The sequence below is a fragment of the Trachurus japonicus genome, chromosome 17 (assembly GCF_045865225.1).
Source record: "Trachurus japonicus isolate A0001 chromosome 17, Traja_1.0".
In the NCBI taxonomy this organism is placed as follows: domain Eukaryota; kingdom Metazoa; phylum Chordata; class Actinopteri; order Carangiformes; family Carangidae; genus Trachurus; species Trachurus japonicus.
Genome location: NC_140923.1, coordinates 29,911,087 through 29,928,280, shown reverse-complemented (window position 1 = coordinate 29,928,280; position 17,194 = coordinate 29,911,087). Strand labels below are relative to the sequence as shown.

The 17,194-nt window shown below is 42.0% G+C and overlaps 1 protein-coding gene across 2 annotated transcripts; it reads right to left on the bottom strand.

Moving 5' to 3' along the window:
* Positions 1–990: 990 nt before the first annotated feature.
* Positions 991–15,662, bottom strand: nop9 (NOP9 nucleolar protein). 2 transcript variants are annotated; one of them, XM_085804900.1, is made up of 12 exons: positions 15,591–15,662; positions 14,635–14,931; positions 13,318–13,564; positions 11,586–11,767; positions 8,956–9,063; positions 6,524–6,665; positions 5,047–5,239; positions 4,784–4,924; positions 2,948–3,067; positions 2,632–2,844; positions 1,403–1,508; positions 991–1,191 (listed from the first exon to the last, which is right to left on the bottom strand). In XM_085804900.1, exons 2-12 carry the CDS (start codon positions 14,855–14,857, stop codon positions 1,037–1,039), a joined length of 1,830 nt encoding a protein of 609 aa, XP_085661026.1. In that variant the 5' UTR covers positions 14,858–14,931; positions 15,591–15,662; the 3' UTR covers positions 991–1,036. The 2 variants fall into 2 exon arrangements, with proteins under 2 accessions (XP_085661026.1, XP_085661025.1); XM_085804899.1 differs by having other exon boundaries at positions 11,586–11,786; positions 13,328–13,564.
* Positions 15,663–17,194: the final 1,532 nt, after the last annotated feature.

Below are 17,194 nucleotides of genomic sequence, written 5' to 3'. Positions count from 1 at the left end.
TCTGATGTAATGCAGTGCAATAGGAAATATATTTCTTTGGATGTGTTGATGTAATAATATGAATATGTGACATCTGGAATCATCTGCTTATTTATTCTTATTTTGTACAAATAAAAGTAGAAAAATATCTTTGAATGTCTTTGTTAAAATGTATTTATCAAACCTGTGGTAGCATACTATATGGTTGGTTATTAAATGATAGGTCCAGTATGGTACACTGCATACTGACCCATTACCTAGGCGTGTGCTGCTCATTATTGTTGTTCCCACACTGACAACACGTGTCGTCTGGCTCCTCGGCCTCGCTGCCTCCTCCCCACTGAGAAGCATCTGCCGAGATAAGGTCCTCCTTCTTCAAATCAATTTCTAATCAATGTTATCCTCTGTGACTTAGCAAATGTGTCTCCAACAGGCCCTGCGACAAAAGCAGCTCACTGCTGAGGCGCAGATTGATTTTTATAACAGCCTGAATGTGTTTGTGCTCCTGTGAAGGAATTATCTGGAGTCACGACATTTAGAGGAACTCAATAATCAAAGTGCAGCTTCAAATGTTGTCGGTTAGATGCTTATCTGTTTCTTTCCCCCAAATGTCTGAGATGGGCCAATAACATAATGTATAATGTGTGCTATCTCTGTTATTGAGATTTAGACAACATTTCCAATGGGAAAAAACACACAAAACAAAGAAAGGATAAGTAACGACTGTTGTGAGTCTGCATCAGACTGTCCATCAGAGAGTTTTATAAGCGACTTTCTGATGACACGTTTGAGCTTGTGCTGCTCTTTTCTTTTCAGAACCTGGAACATGGGGAAAACAGGAGTCACAGAATAAATGCGGCACTAGCGCCCCCTACAGGCAATATTACTTCTCGCACCTAATGCCAGTTTTGGTTCCGACTCTAATACAGCCAACTTCATCCCTTATGACTATATGAATTGAAAAGCTCAGGCCACAAAGATAAGAGTCATTCTCTGTTTTAATTTTGGTCGAAATATATAGCAAGCAACAATAAAAGATTATTCTAGTATTTATTTTCTACTCCAGAATGTCACTGAAAAGCTTCCGCTTCTTGGACTCTCCGGTCTGGATTTCCTGCCAGTGGGATCGCCTGTGTATGAAGTGGGAGAGGGAGAACTTGGCCCACACGTGACGAGCAAACTGGTCGGACCTCAGCTGGCTTTCACTTGGAACTGAAAGGTAAAGATGGGAAAGGAAAGGAAAAATTAATTAACATACATTTGACATTATGTGCAATTCTTTTTCTGGATATTTTCATGCCTTAGTTTGACAGGAAAAGTGGAGAGAAACAGGAAATATTAAAGAGAGTTGTTCAGTAAAGACTGCTGAGGCCTGTTAAACCTTCTATGCAAAGTGACCACAGCACAATGTGTCATTTTTTACCTAGTTCTTGTGCGATGCTTTGCCTCTGATTCACTGACGCACTGTTCCATATGGCTTCCAGCACCCGGCTGCCCAACCTGGAGCAGGCCATTTGGATGTACAGACCCTGGTAGGACAAATGTTCAGATGTGAGATTAGCAGATATATTTGGGCTATCAAATAATATATGTCATTGTTTGTATTTATGAATGGTTGTCAAATTTTTCCACTGTCTTAACACACAGTGAGTCGAAGGCTGTGCCCCTCACCTTCAGGTTTGCCCCCTTTCATCCAATTGGACCACACATTAACACACCTGTGACTCATGTGGTTCATGTTTATATATAAATGTGTGTTCTATTGTTCCAACAGGTAGAAAACGTTTGTGTGCAATAAAAATCACTGTGTTACTATCAGTGTGTGGGCATACCCTCTCTATTTTATTTTTTTTTCCAAAATGTGAGATTAACCCTCCTGTTGTCCACCTTGGTCAATGAAGGAAGGACGAAGGGAAAGAAGGAAGGAAGGAAGACAGGAAGGACAAAGGGAAATAAGGAAGGAAGGAAGGCAGGAAGGAAGGACTAAGGGAGAAAGGGAAGGAAGGAAGGAGGGAAGAAAGTCTGTCTTTTGGACTTTCAATGTTAATTTGTTGTATTGTTTTGGGGACTACAGAAGAAATTTAGCACATGTGCTAAATCCGGTGTATTTACTGTGGGTACTCTTGCACTCACTTGTCCATTAATATGCATTGTCCTGAGCAAATAAACAAATAAAGTAAAGTAAAAGGAAGGAAGGCAGGAAGGACAAAGGGAAAGAAGGAAGGAAGGAAGGACAAAGAAATATGGGAGGAAAGAAGGAAGGAAAAAAGGAAGGGAAGAAGGGAGGGAACAGATTGGGTCAAAAAGGAAGGAATGAAGGAAGAAAGGAAGGGAGGGAGGGAGGGAAAAAGGATTGTGGAAAGAAGGAAGGGAAAAAGGAAGGAAAGAAAGATGGAGGGAGGGAACAGATTCGTTCTAGGAAGGAAGAAGGGAAAGAAGGGAGGAAAGAAAGATGGAGGGTCAGTTGGATCAAAAGAAGGAAGGAAGGGAAAAAGGATTGTGGAAAGAAGGAAGAGAAAAGGGAAGGAAAGAAGGATGGATGGAGGAAGGGAACAGATTGGGTCAATTTGATCCAGAAGGAACAGGGAGGTTAAACAAATGAGTCTGGACTAATCATTTGAGTGACAATCCGTGGACGCTCCTGCATCGTACCTCCATTCTCTTGAGGATCTTGCCCCTCCCCTTGTCGCTGGACGTGGTGACGAGGGCCTGCAGGACGTGGCTGCCGGCCGGGTCGGAGGCCAGGGTGAGGAGGTCGGCGTGGTTCAGGGTGCGCAGGCTGCTGAGGAGGTGCGAGCGCTCCTTGAACTTGGCCAGAGCCTGGACCAGGCGGGAGCCGTGGTAACAGATGGAGGACAGAGGGACCTGCGGAAAGAACCGAGAGAAAACCACAATTTACAATCCACAGCTATTCAACACCGATAACACTGCGGTGGAGGGGGTTGTTAATTGGTTGGATCTGATTCACCTCTGTGGGGGTGCTGCCCTCTGCTGCGTCGCACTTGTAGTACACCTCGTAGGTGAGCAGGGACATGAAGAGAGGGAGGCAGCTGACGTGCCGCGAGCCGGGCTCAGCGCAGTGGAACGCCTGGGGGCCGACACACCATACATCCATTATCAGTAAATCACATCGAGCAGCAGTTTATAAAGCGGTTGTGGAGTTTCAGTCATCTGAGTCATAAAGGTGGAGGAATAAATGAAAACAAGGGCGTTGTTACTGTACATTGATTCAAGACCTGTATGGACCTACAGTATATACAGGGTTCCTACAGGTTTCTTCAGGTTAAATTCAAGTCTTTTTAAGACCATTTATATAAAAAATTAATACCTATTTCTCGGCCCTACCGGCAAAGAAAAATGACATCCTTGAATTTCAGAGCATTTACTGTAGATTAACTGCATCATCCCAATATTTTTCTGCTCTTTGTGCTCTGCTAGGGATGTAACAATATCAAAATCTCACAGTATTACTCAGTAGTACCTCAATAACAAGCCCATGATATTTATTGCATCGTAAGCCATCATGATATCATAATCTCACTGTATGATAATACCATATAAGCTCCACAGTACAATATTTATGTGGGCTGCCACTTAAAAAATGTACCCGCATTTGCTTCACTCGGCAGTAGCGCGAGGTCTTCAGTGACGTGTTCGGGGCATATTCCCCGGGGCTGTGTTGCGTTCGTAATTATGGGTTCTGCCACTTTATTTGATCAAAATAATCATGGTTGACAAATGAAACTTTTGACGGAAAATGCAATACAGAAAAGTTAAATACTGCATAACTTTTAAGACCCAGACATCAAAATTCAAGACTTTATCAAGTCTTTTAAAGGAGAATTCCGGTCATTTCTGACCCCTAAATTGTTGTCCTGATGGTCACCCAGTGTTGAGAGGAGCAAAAAACGCCACTAAAATTGATGCAGGCAAACCGGAGTTACACCATGACTAGACGGCACTAGGGATAGCCACAACGCTAACCTATGGGGGCAATTCTTTCAACCACAACAAACACTCAAAAAACAATCAAATACCTCTCGTACATGACTGGAATCCTTATGACACACCACTGAACTCATATAGTGTACAGTATAAACAGTATAAACTTTGTGTTTTTGCATGTAGTCACTCACCTCAGACAGCCGAACTCTGAAAGACATTACTATCCGATCACAGAGCGCCTGCTCTCCCCGCCACAGAAACAAACACTTTTTCCTTGTTGTGATGATTTCTTTACAAAAATAAACGGTGGAGCAGTGCAGTGGTAATGTCCAAAATATCTCTGACTGTTTATTTTTGTCAAGAAATCATCACAACAAGGAAAAAGTGTTTCTGTGGCGGGGAGAGCAGGTGCTCTGTGATCGGATAGTAATGTCTTTCCAGGATGTTTCAGAGTCTGGCTGTCTGAGGTGATTACATGCAAAAACACAAAGTTTATACTGTACACTATATGCGTTCAGTGGTGTGTCATAAGGATTCCAGTCATGTACCGTAGATATTTGATTGTTTTTTGAGTGTTTGTTGTGGTTGAAAGAATTGCCCCCATAGTTTAGCGTTGTTGCTATCCCTAGCGCCGTCTAGCCATGGTGTAACTCTAGTTTGCCTGCATCAATTTTAGTGGCGTTTTTTGCTCCTCCCAACACTGGGTGACCATCAGGACAACGATTTAGGGGTCAAAAATGACCGTAATTCTCCTTTAAGGTATTGTTTCCAAATTCATAAATTCAATGCTTTTAAGACTTTTTAAGACCCCGCGGGAACCCTGTATATAACTCAACAGCAAACACTCCTTGAGGCTTACACGTAGGAGACACTGCATCATTTCATCCTGTCTCTCTTCGCTCTCCGCACAGCTCTCTACCAGCTGGACGATCACCCCCATATGACCTGCTGCTAGGATGGCCTCCACACCTTGGACCAGCTCATCAAACAACCTCAGGAACTGCAGAGGCAAAAACAGGGGGGGAGGTAGGGAGGGAGGGGAGCACACGGGGGAGAATTCAGTTATCCCCACGGTTATGAAATCATCACGCCCATCTGCTCCACCAGATGGTTTTGGCCTACCAGCTTGTGTTTGGCCGAAGCTGCGGTCAGCCTCTGTACAGGGAAGTTGGCGATGGGATGGAGGGCCAGGTCGACCAGCTGGCCCTTGAGATGGTTCTTGTAGAGGTTGCGGAGGAGGGGCTTGTGGGAGAGCTGTATGATGGTCTCGATGAGGCGACTGGAGGCCTGATCCTTCAGAAAGACCAGGAGCGGACTGCAGGGAAATCACACACAACACGTCCTGTCACGTTCTGTGGAAATTACTCTTAATCTTTAAAGGTACATTGTGTCGGAATTACTCCCATCTAGCATTGTGGTTGTATATCGCAAGCAACTCAATCGTATTTTTCATGCTGCATTCACATGAAATTGGGCAGACGGCAGACGGACGACAGCCGCTGCACGTAACGGCATAAACAAGTGTAAACAAGTGGTCCGTCAGCACGAGGCAAAACAATACACGTGACGATATGTTGTCATGGCGATGTCGTATTGTTTACCTGACCCACGTTTTACCGGCTTTCTCTCGACTTCTGTGACTAAAATGACATCTGGTTTGTTACCGACGGCCGTCTGCCCAACTGCAGGTGAATGCAGCATCAGTGTAAAGGCTCATTTATGCTCCACGTACGGACGTAATTGTATGCGTCCGTTTCAAACGTTGTTACCGTCACTGCTCACATACTTCCATGCGTCCTTAACGTTGGCATGGATGTTATCCAACACATCCACTAGGGGGCAGCTCAGAGTCAAAAGTTTATGACAACAAACATGGCGACTACGGAGGAGATCTTGATAATGTACATAATAAAAGAAGAAAACGGACTCGTTATGTGATGCGGTGGTCGGTAAGGCCGTTAAATTAATCACAGCTGGAGGAGGAGAATTTTTTTCTCTCATTCAGCCGTCGTGTCTTCTTCTTCTTCTGTCTCACACTGGCTCTAGGCTCCGTATCGGGTAGTGACAGCAACAGCGCCCCCACGGTTTCCGGTGGTACTGCTCCGTTTGGTGCGTATCCGTAAGCTTTGTGGAAACGGACGAAAAACGGACGAAATGAACGCAGAGTACGGACGAAAGGCTCCGTCCGTATCCGTATGCGTATTTAACGTTGAGCATAAATGGGCCTTAACGCTCCATTCCTCCTCACTGCGTTACCACGGTGACTTTTCACAGACGCCACCTCGACCTGAGCCGACAGCTCCGGTGTCTCCGCTACCGTGACGCTGCCACTGAACGTAAAAACATGGCGACACGACATGGCAGCCAGCACCGAGCTTACCCGCTCCATGTAGATATGAATGATATGAACGGCAAATTCAGAGCTGAAAGGAACACTTCAGTTTGTTGATGGGGGGGATTACTGATTAATGAAAAACAGACTTTTGAACAAAATTATCGATTTTCGTGAATAGATAACAGGAGAAGTTACACAATGTCCCTTTAAAAAAAAAAAGAAAAAAAAGAATGTATTGTTAGGGATTTGACGGTCGTCTCTGACCTCACTCCCGGAGCGGCGCTGCGGCCCGTCAGGTACTCCATGACACGCGTCAGGAGCTGTTTGCAGAGTTTGGGCCGTTTTCGGTGACACACGGTCAACATGGTCTGGAACGCTGCACTGGCCACGGCATCTGTCACACTCACTGGATAGGACACAGACAAGGAGCCAGAGGGAAATACTCAACACTTCCTGCCAATTCAAAGAAGCCCTGTGGCAAACAAAACTAAAAGTATATTTACATCCACACAAGTTCATCCTTAATAAAATATATGCAAAGCAGATTCTTAATCGCCTGGTTTATACAGCCTCAAGGTCTTATCTGTCTGCTCTTTACCCATAAGAGCCTCCTCCCACCCAGTGTTATCACATCTTGGAGGGAAACAGCAAGAATCTAAATCCAATCCTATTTTTATACACAATTTATCATATGGTAAAACCCTGCTAATGAGCTGGTAATTTTCATCTTGTTGGACAGAACTGCTGTATGAGGATTTTTATAGTGATTTGGGGGATGGTGGAATTTAATCTGCACAGACGGGGACAATGACATTACATGCAGATTCATGGTATATTGAAATCGAGGTTTCTAACGATTCAGTGTCAAAAAGGCAGACATGCCCTGCGGTTACTTTTTTTTATTCTGCGTCACTGCAGAAATGCTCTACAAGCTCTAGAATAGTGCTGAGAAAGATTTGGGATAAAAGTATGAACCTGAACTAACTCCTGACCCCATTTTCACAAGTGGGTCAACATGTCACACAGCTAAAAGCACATATAGTACAGTTCAAAACCACCTGCTGGAAAGGAGGAATTTTCTGATTACTATTACTAGTATAGAGACGTTCTATACTGGTATTACTGACTTGTGCACTAGTATGAAAAGGTAACTATAGCTTAGACTCATATTAGTAAATTAACCTTAAAGGGATAGTGCAACATTTTGGCAAATTGGCCCATTGCAATAATCCCTATAGTTTTAGGAGTAGGTTTGCAACCTATTTTTAGAATGGCGGAGCAGAGCCGCGAGCTGCTCAGATCTACGCTACAGAGGCTCATGGAATTTCTTGGTTTCCCTCATCAAACTCATCAAATACACAATCCAAGAACTCCAAAATGCTCTGGTGGACAAGTTGTGACCTGCACATTCGCTGCTTGCCGAAAAACTGCCCCAGACAGGAAAGTGCATCAGTGGTTTTCAATAAATTTACCCCAAAACAACTGTGTCTCGTAACATTCCGTTATTTCATAGTGTGGTGAATGTGCAGGTCACAACTTGTCCACCAGAGCAATTTGGAGTTGTTGGATTGTGTATTTGATGAGTTTGATAAGGAAACCAAGAAATCACATGAGCCTCCGTAGCATAGCTCTGAACAGCTTGCGGCTCTGCTCCACCATTCTAAAAATAGGTTGCACCAACAATGAAAAGTAACAAACCTACTCCTAAAACTATAGCCAATTTGCCAAAATGTTGAACTATCCCTTTAACGTATGTTACACAGCCTTGTTTTTAATAAACTTTATGTCTGTTCTGATTGTCTTTGTTCACCATGTCATCTGTTGGTGTTCAGCTTTACCATAGTTTGCCCAAATGTAAAGAGGCCTTTACTCAACCACAAGATATTTTTTCATCACTCTGAGTTAGGCATGGAGGGGACAGACAGATATGAAAACAGTGCCACGTCTCTCTCCTCAGTTACCCAGACACTGTGTGCTGTGTTTTGTGTGAACAAATGGACAGACTTCTACAAACAGTTTCCTTTTGTCCCCGTGTAGAGGAGCACTGTTAAACCAACATTTTCCCCATTTGCCCTGTAGATCATTCACTGTGACTCCATATTAAATCGTTAACGTCAGATTCATCATATATGATTAAAAATGCGATTAATTTAGTAGTATTTTGTAATTAATTAATTACAAAGCCTCTAATTGATTAGATTAATTTTTTTAATCGAGTCCCGGCCCTAATAAATTCTAAAAACAATTTTGCCAGCCCCCCATTCTAAAGCATTCCCCCCTCAAGCACTTCCTACTGGCTCCACCCTTGCATTTAAAAAACACCTATATGTCTTTCTGATTCCAAGAAAAAAGCTACTGGAGCACAGAGCTGAGAAGAGGAGGGAGGCAGCACTGTGGCAGTGTTTGTTCAACTGTGGGTGTAGAGAGAAAATGATTATCATATAATAAAAAGATATCTAATAAAAAATGAAAACTTGAAAGTAAGTAATTCCAAAAAAGAAAGAGAAATTATCCATTTCCCTTCAACACCTAAACATTTCTCAACTATGTCCAAAAATACTTTCAAAATCATAGATCAATTTAAGCTTCCATGTGAAATTTAGGTGCTATCAATCAATTCTCTTTGCATCACACTATTAACATATTTCTTTTGGGATAAGGATTTATGTACTAGGCTTTCATGAAACAAGACTCACAGTTGACGTTCTCCATTAAGGTCTCCGTGAGGCTTTTCAGCTCGTACCAAAATGAGGTGGGAATCTCAAAGTCTGTCAGCTGAGGAGCAATGTTCCGGTCTTTGGCACCTGGAGAAACAAACCACAAACAAGAATATTAGATGTGTAGCCGTCCAGACACACTGGGCAGACCTCACAGAACTACCACTGAGAAAGAAAACCAGTATAAGGCTTTTTTTCTCCCTGCCTTTCTTGGATAAAAGGAAAAAGTAAAGACTGAGGTAAAAAAACAGACACTGCTGACAGTTCCCTCTCTGTCTGGTTAAGGTCGACTCGTGGGTGATGCATGGTCAACATGTCAACATGAAAAGCTTCATGTGTCAGTAGAGGGGAGAGTCTCAGCTCCACCAGAACTAAAGGAGGAGGTTGGAGGGACGGAGAGATGTGAAGCAACGATACAACATGAGGTATGAGGGAGAGACGCTGGAGCTCTTAAAAGCAACTGGAAATTATTTGCCATTGTCTGGTTCAATCATTTGACTCATTTATCAGCACAGCCAGCAGCTGCAGCCGTGACACACACACATACACACATACACACATACACACATACACACATACACACATACACACATACACGTACCTACAGTTCAGGTTCTTTAAAACTCTAGAAGCTGTTGTCTGTGAAAACCTCAGGAGAGCAGGTGTTTTAGAAATACTCAAACCAGCCCGTCTGGCCTCAACAACACGCCACAGACAAATTACTGAGAACACATTAGCTAGAGCTCCTGACCTGTAGCATCACACTGCTGCCACATGATTGGCTGATTGGATAATTACATGAATAAGGAGCAGTAGAGATAGAATAGAGTTTTGGTGAGTGACAGAGAAAACTAAAATGGGTATGGCGGGTCCAAAGGTTAAGCCATGATTACCTTCTAGTATAAAAAAGACCATTTGTAAATGGACTTGCACTTAAACTACCAGTCAAAAGTTTGGACACATCTTCTTCTTCAATATTATTTTATTTACTTCATTACTTTCATTGTAGATCCATACTGAAGATATCAAAACTATAAAGGAACACATAAGGCAAGATGTAGAAACACAAAAGTTTTAATGAAAGCAGAATAGGTTTTATATATTAGATTTTTTGAAGTAGCCACCTTTTGCTTTGATGACAGCTTTTTGCACACTTTTGATTTATTATCTCATAGTGTGGTGAATGTGCAGGTCACAACTTGTCCACCAGAGCGTTTTGGAGTTGTTGGATTGTGTATTTAGATTGATGAGGGAAACGTGGAAATACCATGCAGCTCACGTCTCTGCCCCGCTGATCTAAAAATAGCTTGCACGGACTATTAAGTGTAATGAACCTACTCCTAAGGCTATAGAGTGCCGAAGCGGAAGCAGGAAGGGGTTAGGGCAGGTCGCGTAGGTGACATCACCAAATGCCGCCCTTTCCCGTGTCAGTTGGTGACGTATTTTTTGTGGGACACCAGATCTGTAGTCTGTAGAGCGTCGTCACACAAAATACATTCTTCTGTTGCCGTTTTACGAAAAACTGCTGATTTTTTTGTCATGAAACGTGATGTTTTAAAGGTGTACAGAAATGGCCGTTTGTCCCGTTTGTCGCGCCGAGTTGTCACGAGCTGCAACACGAGTTTACCCGAGTAAGGAAAATGAATTTGATTGGTCGTTATCGAGCGGGCGGGATATTCAAAGCTTGGGGCGAGACCGAGCTCCGTGTGTGTGTGCGTGTCTCAGACGTTTGAATGACGGATTACGGATCCAATATCAGTGGCTAGTGAATCGTGTACAGGCTGACGTATAATCCGTGCGCCTGCATTATCCAATACGAAAAAAAAAAACTACACTAAAATACACACTTTCATCACGGATTTACTCAAAAATAGAATTTTGCACAAAGTTTGGCCTACATCGTCTGATAGATGAGTTATTACACTAATTTTATGACCCAGAGTGGGCTCAAATTCAATTTTCTTTTCTGTACACCTTTAAACAGGAAGAGGTCATATTTTTTTCTCACGATACAATTCAATCGGATCACGAAATAAAACTCTGACTCCCGTTCACTTACATGGAGGCTATTTCCAAATTGAAGACCCATGGCGACGTTACTTCCTGCTTCCGCTTCGGCACTCTATAGGGATTATGGCAATAGGCAAATTTGTTGAAATATCCCTTTAACACTTATGTGTTTACTACATAGTCCCACGTGTGTTTTCTTCATAGTTTTGATGTCTCTATTATGAATCTACAATGTAGAAATTAATAAAAATAAAGAACGATCACTGAATGAGAAAATGTGTCCAAACGTTTGACTCGTAGTGTGTACACAGCAGCGCTTTTCTAGTCTCTAGAACCACTCAAAATGCTTTACACTGTTTGTCGCACTCACCCACACACATTCACACACTAAATGCACAGATCAGGGGGCAAGTGTGGGTTCAGTGTCTTGCCCAGGGACACGTCCACATGCAGACAGAGGAGCCGGGAACCCAACCACCGACCTTCCAGTCTGTCTCCTGAGGCACAGACGCCCACTATTATGCAAGTGAAACTGTCAATTCTATGTGTTTGTGTGTGTGTGTGTGTGTGTGTGTGTGTGTGTGTGTGTGTGTGTGTACCTGGGCGAGACTCAGTCCGAGGGGGCCCAACACAGCCTGCCATCACATGTAAAAGCGTGCGGACCACATGTGAGCCGTGGACATGTTGGATGAACTCTGCGGTGTTGTCTCTGACCACCTGACTTAAAGCCAACACCTGGGCCTCCAGCACGCCACAACTCTCCTCCTCTTCTTCTTCTGTGCTAGCAGACGCCTCCTTCTCTGTAAAGACAAAATATAAATAAAAATGAACAAACATGACTGAGGTGTTCCCAGTGGTTTCGTGTGATTTCACCAATTTGAGGGCTGAAACTAAATCTCAAAAAGTAGAAAGGTCCATCGAATTAAAAAGGTGCTGGCCTCAAAAATAAATGTAGATAAAAAAAAAAGAAAAGAGGAGACCGCAGACTTAAGCTCCCTTTATGTGCTTTTATAGCACATCCAACAATATCAGCAAAGTTTCGAGCGTACTGCCCTTCTTCAGACTAACTCATACATACAGGACGCCACATTTTGGAACCTGTCCTGTAAGGTCACATGATGAGTCACACGATCAGGGAAATATATCACCGGTAAAAACCCTGTGGTAAGTAGAAAAATAAAAAAAAGGACATAGAAAATATACAATATACAATAATATGTCAAAATACAAAGAACTCCATAATTTAAACTAGATCAAGACAAATCAGGCCTACTGGCCATCATAAAAATCTAGTTAAAAATAGAGGTGCCTCTTAGTATTTAGGATGGCTATCTTAGACAGTTACATACAAGGTTACCTTTTTTTAACTTTAAATTTTAGATTTAACTTTTTTTTTTTTTTACATTGAATCATGTTTTCACTTTAACTTCAAAACATGATTAAATGTAAAAAATGTTAAATCTAAAATTTTAAAAAAAAAAAACAGTAACCTTGTATGTAACTATCTAAGATAGCCATCCTAAATACAAGGGGTGAGCGTAGCATCCCACAACGTAGAACTCAATTTGGTAGCTCTTCTTTTTCATGTGTGGTCATGAGTCAGTGGAATGTCCTTCCCACAGAATTTATCTTATGTACAAATTCCTATACATGTTCATGCTTATCAAAGAGCTGGTTACTTAGTAAGCAAGCTTGCACACATTGTTAAGTTACATGTGAGTGTGTATGTAAATGTGTCTGGTTATTAATATGTGCATGAGTGTGGTTATTAGATGAGGGTGAGGATGGGGAAGGAGATAGTTGGACTGTTGTCTATGTGTGTGCTTGTGTTTGAATGTGTGATGAGAATAAGAGAGTATGTGCTGTTAATTTTATTCTATTGTGTATTTCATGATTTGGCGCTCGTTCCCTGCTTTTGGCTCAAGGCATCTTCTCTTGTTTTAGATTAAAGTTTTTGTGCATTGTCCCTGTTTTAAATAAATAAATTCCTATTCCTTTTCCTATAAGAGGCGCCTCTATTTTTAAATAGATTCTTATGACGGCCAGTAGGCCTGATTTGTCTTGATCTTGTTTAAATTATGGAGTTCTTTGTATTTTGACATATTATTGTATATGTGTATATTTTCTATGTCCTTTTTTACTTTTACCGGTGATATATTTCCCTGATCATGTGACTCATCATGTGACCTTACGGGACAGGTTCCTGTATGTATGAGTTAGTCTGAAGAAGGGCAGTACGCTCGAAACGTTGCTGATATTGTTGGATGTGCTAAATAAAAGCACATAAAGGGAGCTTAAGTGTGCGGTCTCCTCTTTTCTTTTTTCTGAAACTAAATCTCACCAATCCACCTGGACATCTGTCTGACTGCACTCTCCACCACGTGGCCCCCGCACCGATCACAGGAGACGGCTTTAAACTCGGAGCCCGATTCTCCGCCGAGTTCAGACAGCACCTCCCCCACCTGCTCAAGACTGGAGAGTGGGAGCAGTCGCTGCAGAGTGATGCTCCCTGTCTGGTCCGTCGCCACCAATGACGCTTTACCTTTTACTTCTGAGAGCACATTCTCCACAAACATCTCTGTGGGAGACGGTAGACAAAAATAAAAAAATACAAGTGTCAACAGAGATGAGATGTTCTGTCAGGGGGCTGGAGTCAGACATGTAACTATGATGGAGCTGGGCAGAGGGAGGCAGCATGACGGGCTTGTTATATTTTGACAGAGTGATGCAATAAGCCTGCAAGAGGCAGAACATTGTCATATCAGCATGTCAACAATACGACAACCGCAAGTCATGAATATCTCACGATCTCCAGCAGCGTCAGGGAGCGTTCCATCCATCTCTGTGCGTCAGCAAACATCAACATTAATCACTTTTTTTAGGCTTTTAGAAACTAAACTTGCTCCTACGTGACAAATCATGTGGCCAAACTTTCACTCTGAACTAGGACTTTGACTGTTTTAAATGAAGCCACAAAAATAAGTCACTTCATTTAATATCTGTATTAGGCACAAAGCACATTGCGGTAAATGCGCCAGTGATTGGATAATAACACTATACAGTTCATGCACAGTTTTACACAAATATTATACTAAACATTCACAATTTATCTATCTTCTGTGATCAAATTATGTTGAATGACTCCTGATACACACTTGTAATAAAGAATAAAGATTGCAGTAAAAAAAAAAAAAAAGGCTAAAATGGCCTTTTTTCTCCTTCAATGGTTTTGGATGTAAAATATTAGAAAACACATTAAAACTGTAGTTTAAGTTCCCAATTGCTTTTGTCCAACAACAACCAGAGCCCAGAGCTATTCACTTTGCTGTGATTAAAGAAAAAACAGTGAATGTTTTGCTTATTAACTAAAAAATAACTCAATGATAGATCATCTACCAAAGCAGTCCACTGGTTCAGCACTAAATTATAGTCCCACTGTGGCAGTTTGTTCATAACAGATATTGTAGCACTGATTTCAGAAGGCAGAGGAAGGATTTTTCTTCCTTTTATAATTCAAGCCTGAAGCAGTGATTTTTGTTCTCACGTGGTGGTGTACTATTATAATGTACTTTGCCCTTCTGCTGCACATTCCCAACGTTTATTAACTTCCAGCTTCCTCAGATCTCCAGAAAAGACAATTATCCTCACCTCTCTCCTCATTATCTTCAAAGCCTTCACCGAGTCTTTCCCCAACTCGGCGGAAATAGCCCACACTCAGGGCGTCCAGGCGCTTCTTGCCTCCATTGCCCTGACCCTTCTCTCCATCTCCTCCCCTCTTCTTTTTCTCTTCTCCTTTCCCATCATCCTCGGGGTGTCTCCTCTTCTTTCCTCCTCCTTTCTGTGGCTTCCTTTCCTCTGCTTTTGCCAACATAGCTTCCACTTTACAGTCTGCAGGTGATCAGCGCAACGTCTTGGTCTTGATGGTGTTTGACTTAATTCTTCTGTCTGAAATAGGAGTGAGAAGACAGTTATCATACAGATCTGAAGGTCAATTTCACATCCACATGATTTACCATACAATTAATATACGTAAACGTAGGTCTGTTGATATCAGCCGGAATTTGATTCTATAGCAAGTGCTCCTTCTCTGTTAACGATATTTTAGGTGAGGTAAAAACAACAAGTAAGAGAAGAATACCTCGGTATTAAGCCCCCCCCCCCCCCCCCCCCCCCCCCCCCCCCACCCCCCCCCCCCCCCCCCCCCCCCCCCCATGGTTTCTCACGGAAGACTGGGACTGATATGGAGACCAAACAGGAAACTGTAACCTAAGTAAACAAGATATATTTAAGTGTTAGGAAGAGGCTATGTATACCGAAGTCACCCCCAGCTTGTACGATTTAAGAAAACCCCATGACTCGTGATTTATGAGGACAACATAGTTGTTAATAAACGGTGAAACATTAAACTGACATGTTTTAAACAGGAGTTCCTGACAGACGTCCATGCTACTCGCAGTCGCAACACAGGAACTGTGTCAAAAACTAACGCGATATTTGTCGTAACAAGTGAACGTTTTTCAAGAGGTCGCTAAAACCAGTTAAATAAGATTATATGAGTTGGTAAAAACAGACTTAATGGTAGTAAACACTGTAGCTCGACTCACGTGTGAGACGGGGAGACACGACGGTGTATTGTCGGCGCGTAGTGATGACGTAGGGCCGCGGCTTCCTTTTTCTTTTTGGAGGTTATGCAGTTACGCCAAGGGGCGAATTTAGAAAAGAGCTCACATGGCTCACATGTTCACATGTCTGGGTAAAGTTTGACAACCTTTTTTTTTTTGTTAGAAGAAACCTATAGAAGGAATTTTAGGGGTGTAATCATCTTGATTTTTTTTCGCTGGTGACCACTAGAGGCGCTAGAATCATATGGTCAGTTTTGGTCACAATTATGGCCAACCTGTACAATTTGTAGATTAAAGATTGTATATCTAAGGAAATAGATAAAACAACAATAGAAAAGCCTTTTTGAATCATATTGTAATATTTTAGCCAATATTGGATACTAAATAGCCTACCACTTTTTTATAGACGTTTTTGGCATAGAACGTCATAGAAACTGTGTTTATGTGTTTATTCACACTTAACAATAACATCAAAATCTACAATGAGCTCAGAGTCCTATCTTTCCCAAACCGTTTTTAATGAGTATATTTCACCCCTGGCAACATTTTCACTTAGGGGTGTAACCTACTCACTTTTGTTGCCAGCGGTTCAGACATTAATGGTTGTGTGTTGAGTAATTTTGAGGGGACAGCAAATTTACACTGTTATACAAGCTGTACACTGACTACTTTACATTGTATCAAAGTGTAATATCTTCAGTGTTGTCCCATGAAAAGATAGATTTTTTTTTTTTTTAATGGCAGGGGTGTACTCACTTTTGTGAAATACTGTATGTTCAATCAAGCACAGAAAGTGAAACTGATGGCAAAAGCATGGTGCAGAGCTCTAGCTCCAGAAGGGGGGCTGCTGCAAAATTTTGGAAGACCCTCAGCTCAAATTAGCATAACATCCCATTACTAGTTAGAATCTTGAATATTATAATTGCAAAAAAGATGCTTATTATGTGTATGTCAAAAACGCTGGTTATTGGTTAATTTTTTTTTTTTTTTTTACCAACATTGGCTAAAATATAGCAATACAATTAAAAATTGCTTTTTCAATTGGTTTTTTTTATCCATTTCCCTAAATATAAAATCTTGAACATTGAAAATTATGCATATAAACTGTACATTTTGACCATTATTGCGAGCATATGCATGAATTGAGTATTTGAATGTTATAGCGCCTCTAGTGGTCACCAGCAAAAAAAATCCAAGATGACAACACCCCTATTATTCCTCCTAGGGGTTCCTTCTAACAAAAAAATAAGGTTGGCAACCTTTACCCAGAAGCGTGAGCATAGATAGCAATCTTAGGGTTTGCCCATGACTACACTCAAATCCCACTGACTGACAGACTGCAGGTACTTGTATTTTACCTGAGTACTTATTTGTGCTGTGCTCCACTCCAATGATCTGACAGCTGTAGTGAAGATGACCTGACCCCCTCCCTCTTCTTCCTGCTCTCAAACACAGAGAGCTCTGCTCTGTTGATGTGTTTCCTTGTTCCCTCCCCTTCAGATCTACAGTTTGAAGATGGGTGGAACCAACATGTGGTGAAGAGGAGGAGCTGACAGGCCCCATTCACTGCACAGACACATGTTGTT

Bases quoted from the DNA above. Each gene is read 5' to 3' on its own strand.
- nop9 (XM_085804899.1), bottom strand. From the start codon at position 14,857: ATGTTGGCAAAAGCAGAGGAAAGGAAGCCACAGAAAGGAGGAGGAAAG. The intron at 13,565-14,634 runs GTGAGGATAATT...CGTCTCCCACAG, and splicing joins TGAAGATAATGAGGAGAGAG to AGATGTTTGTGGAGAATGTG. The intron at 6,666-8,955 runs GTGAGTCTTGTT...TGTCCTATCCAG, and splicing joins CTTAATGGAGAACGTCAACT to TGAGTGTGACAGATGCCGTG.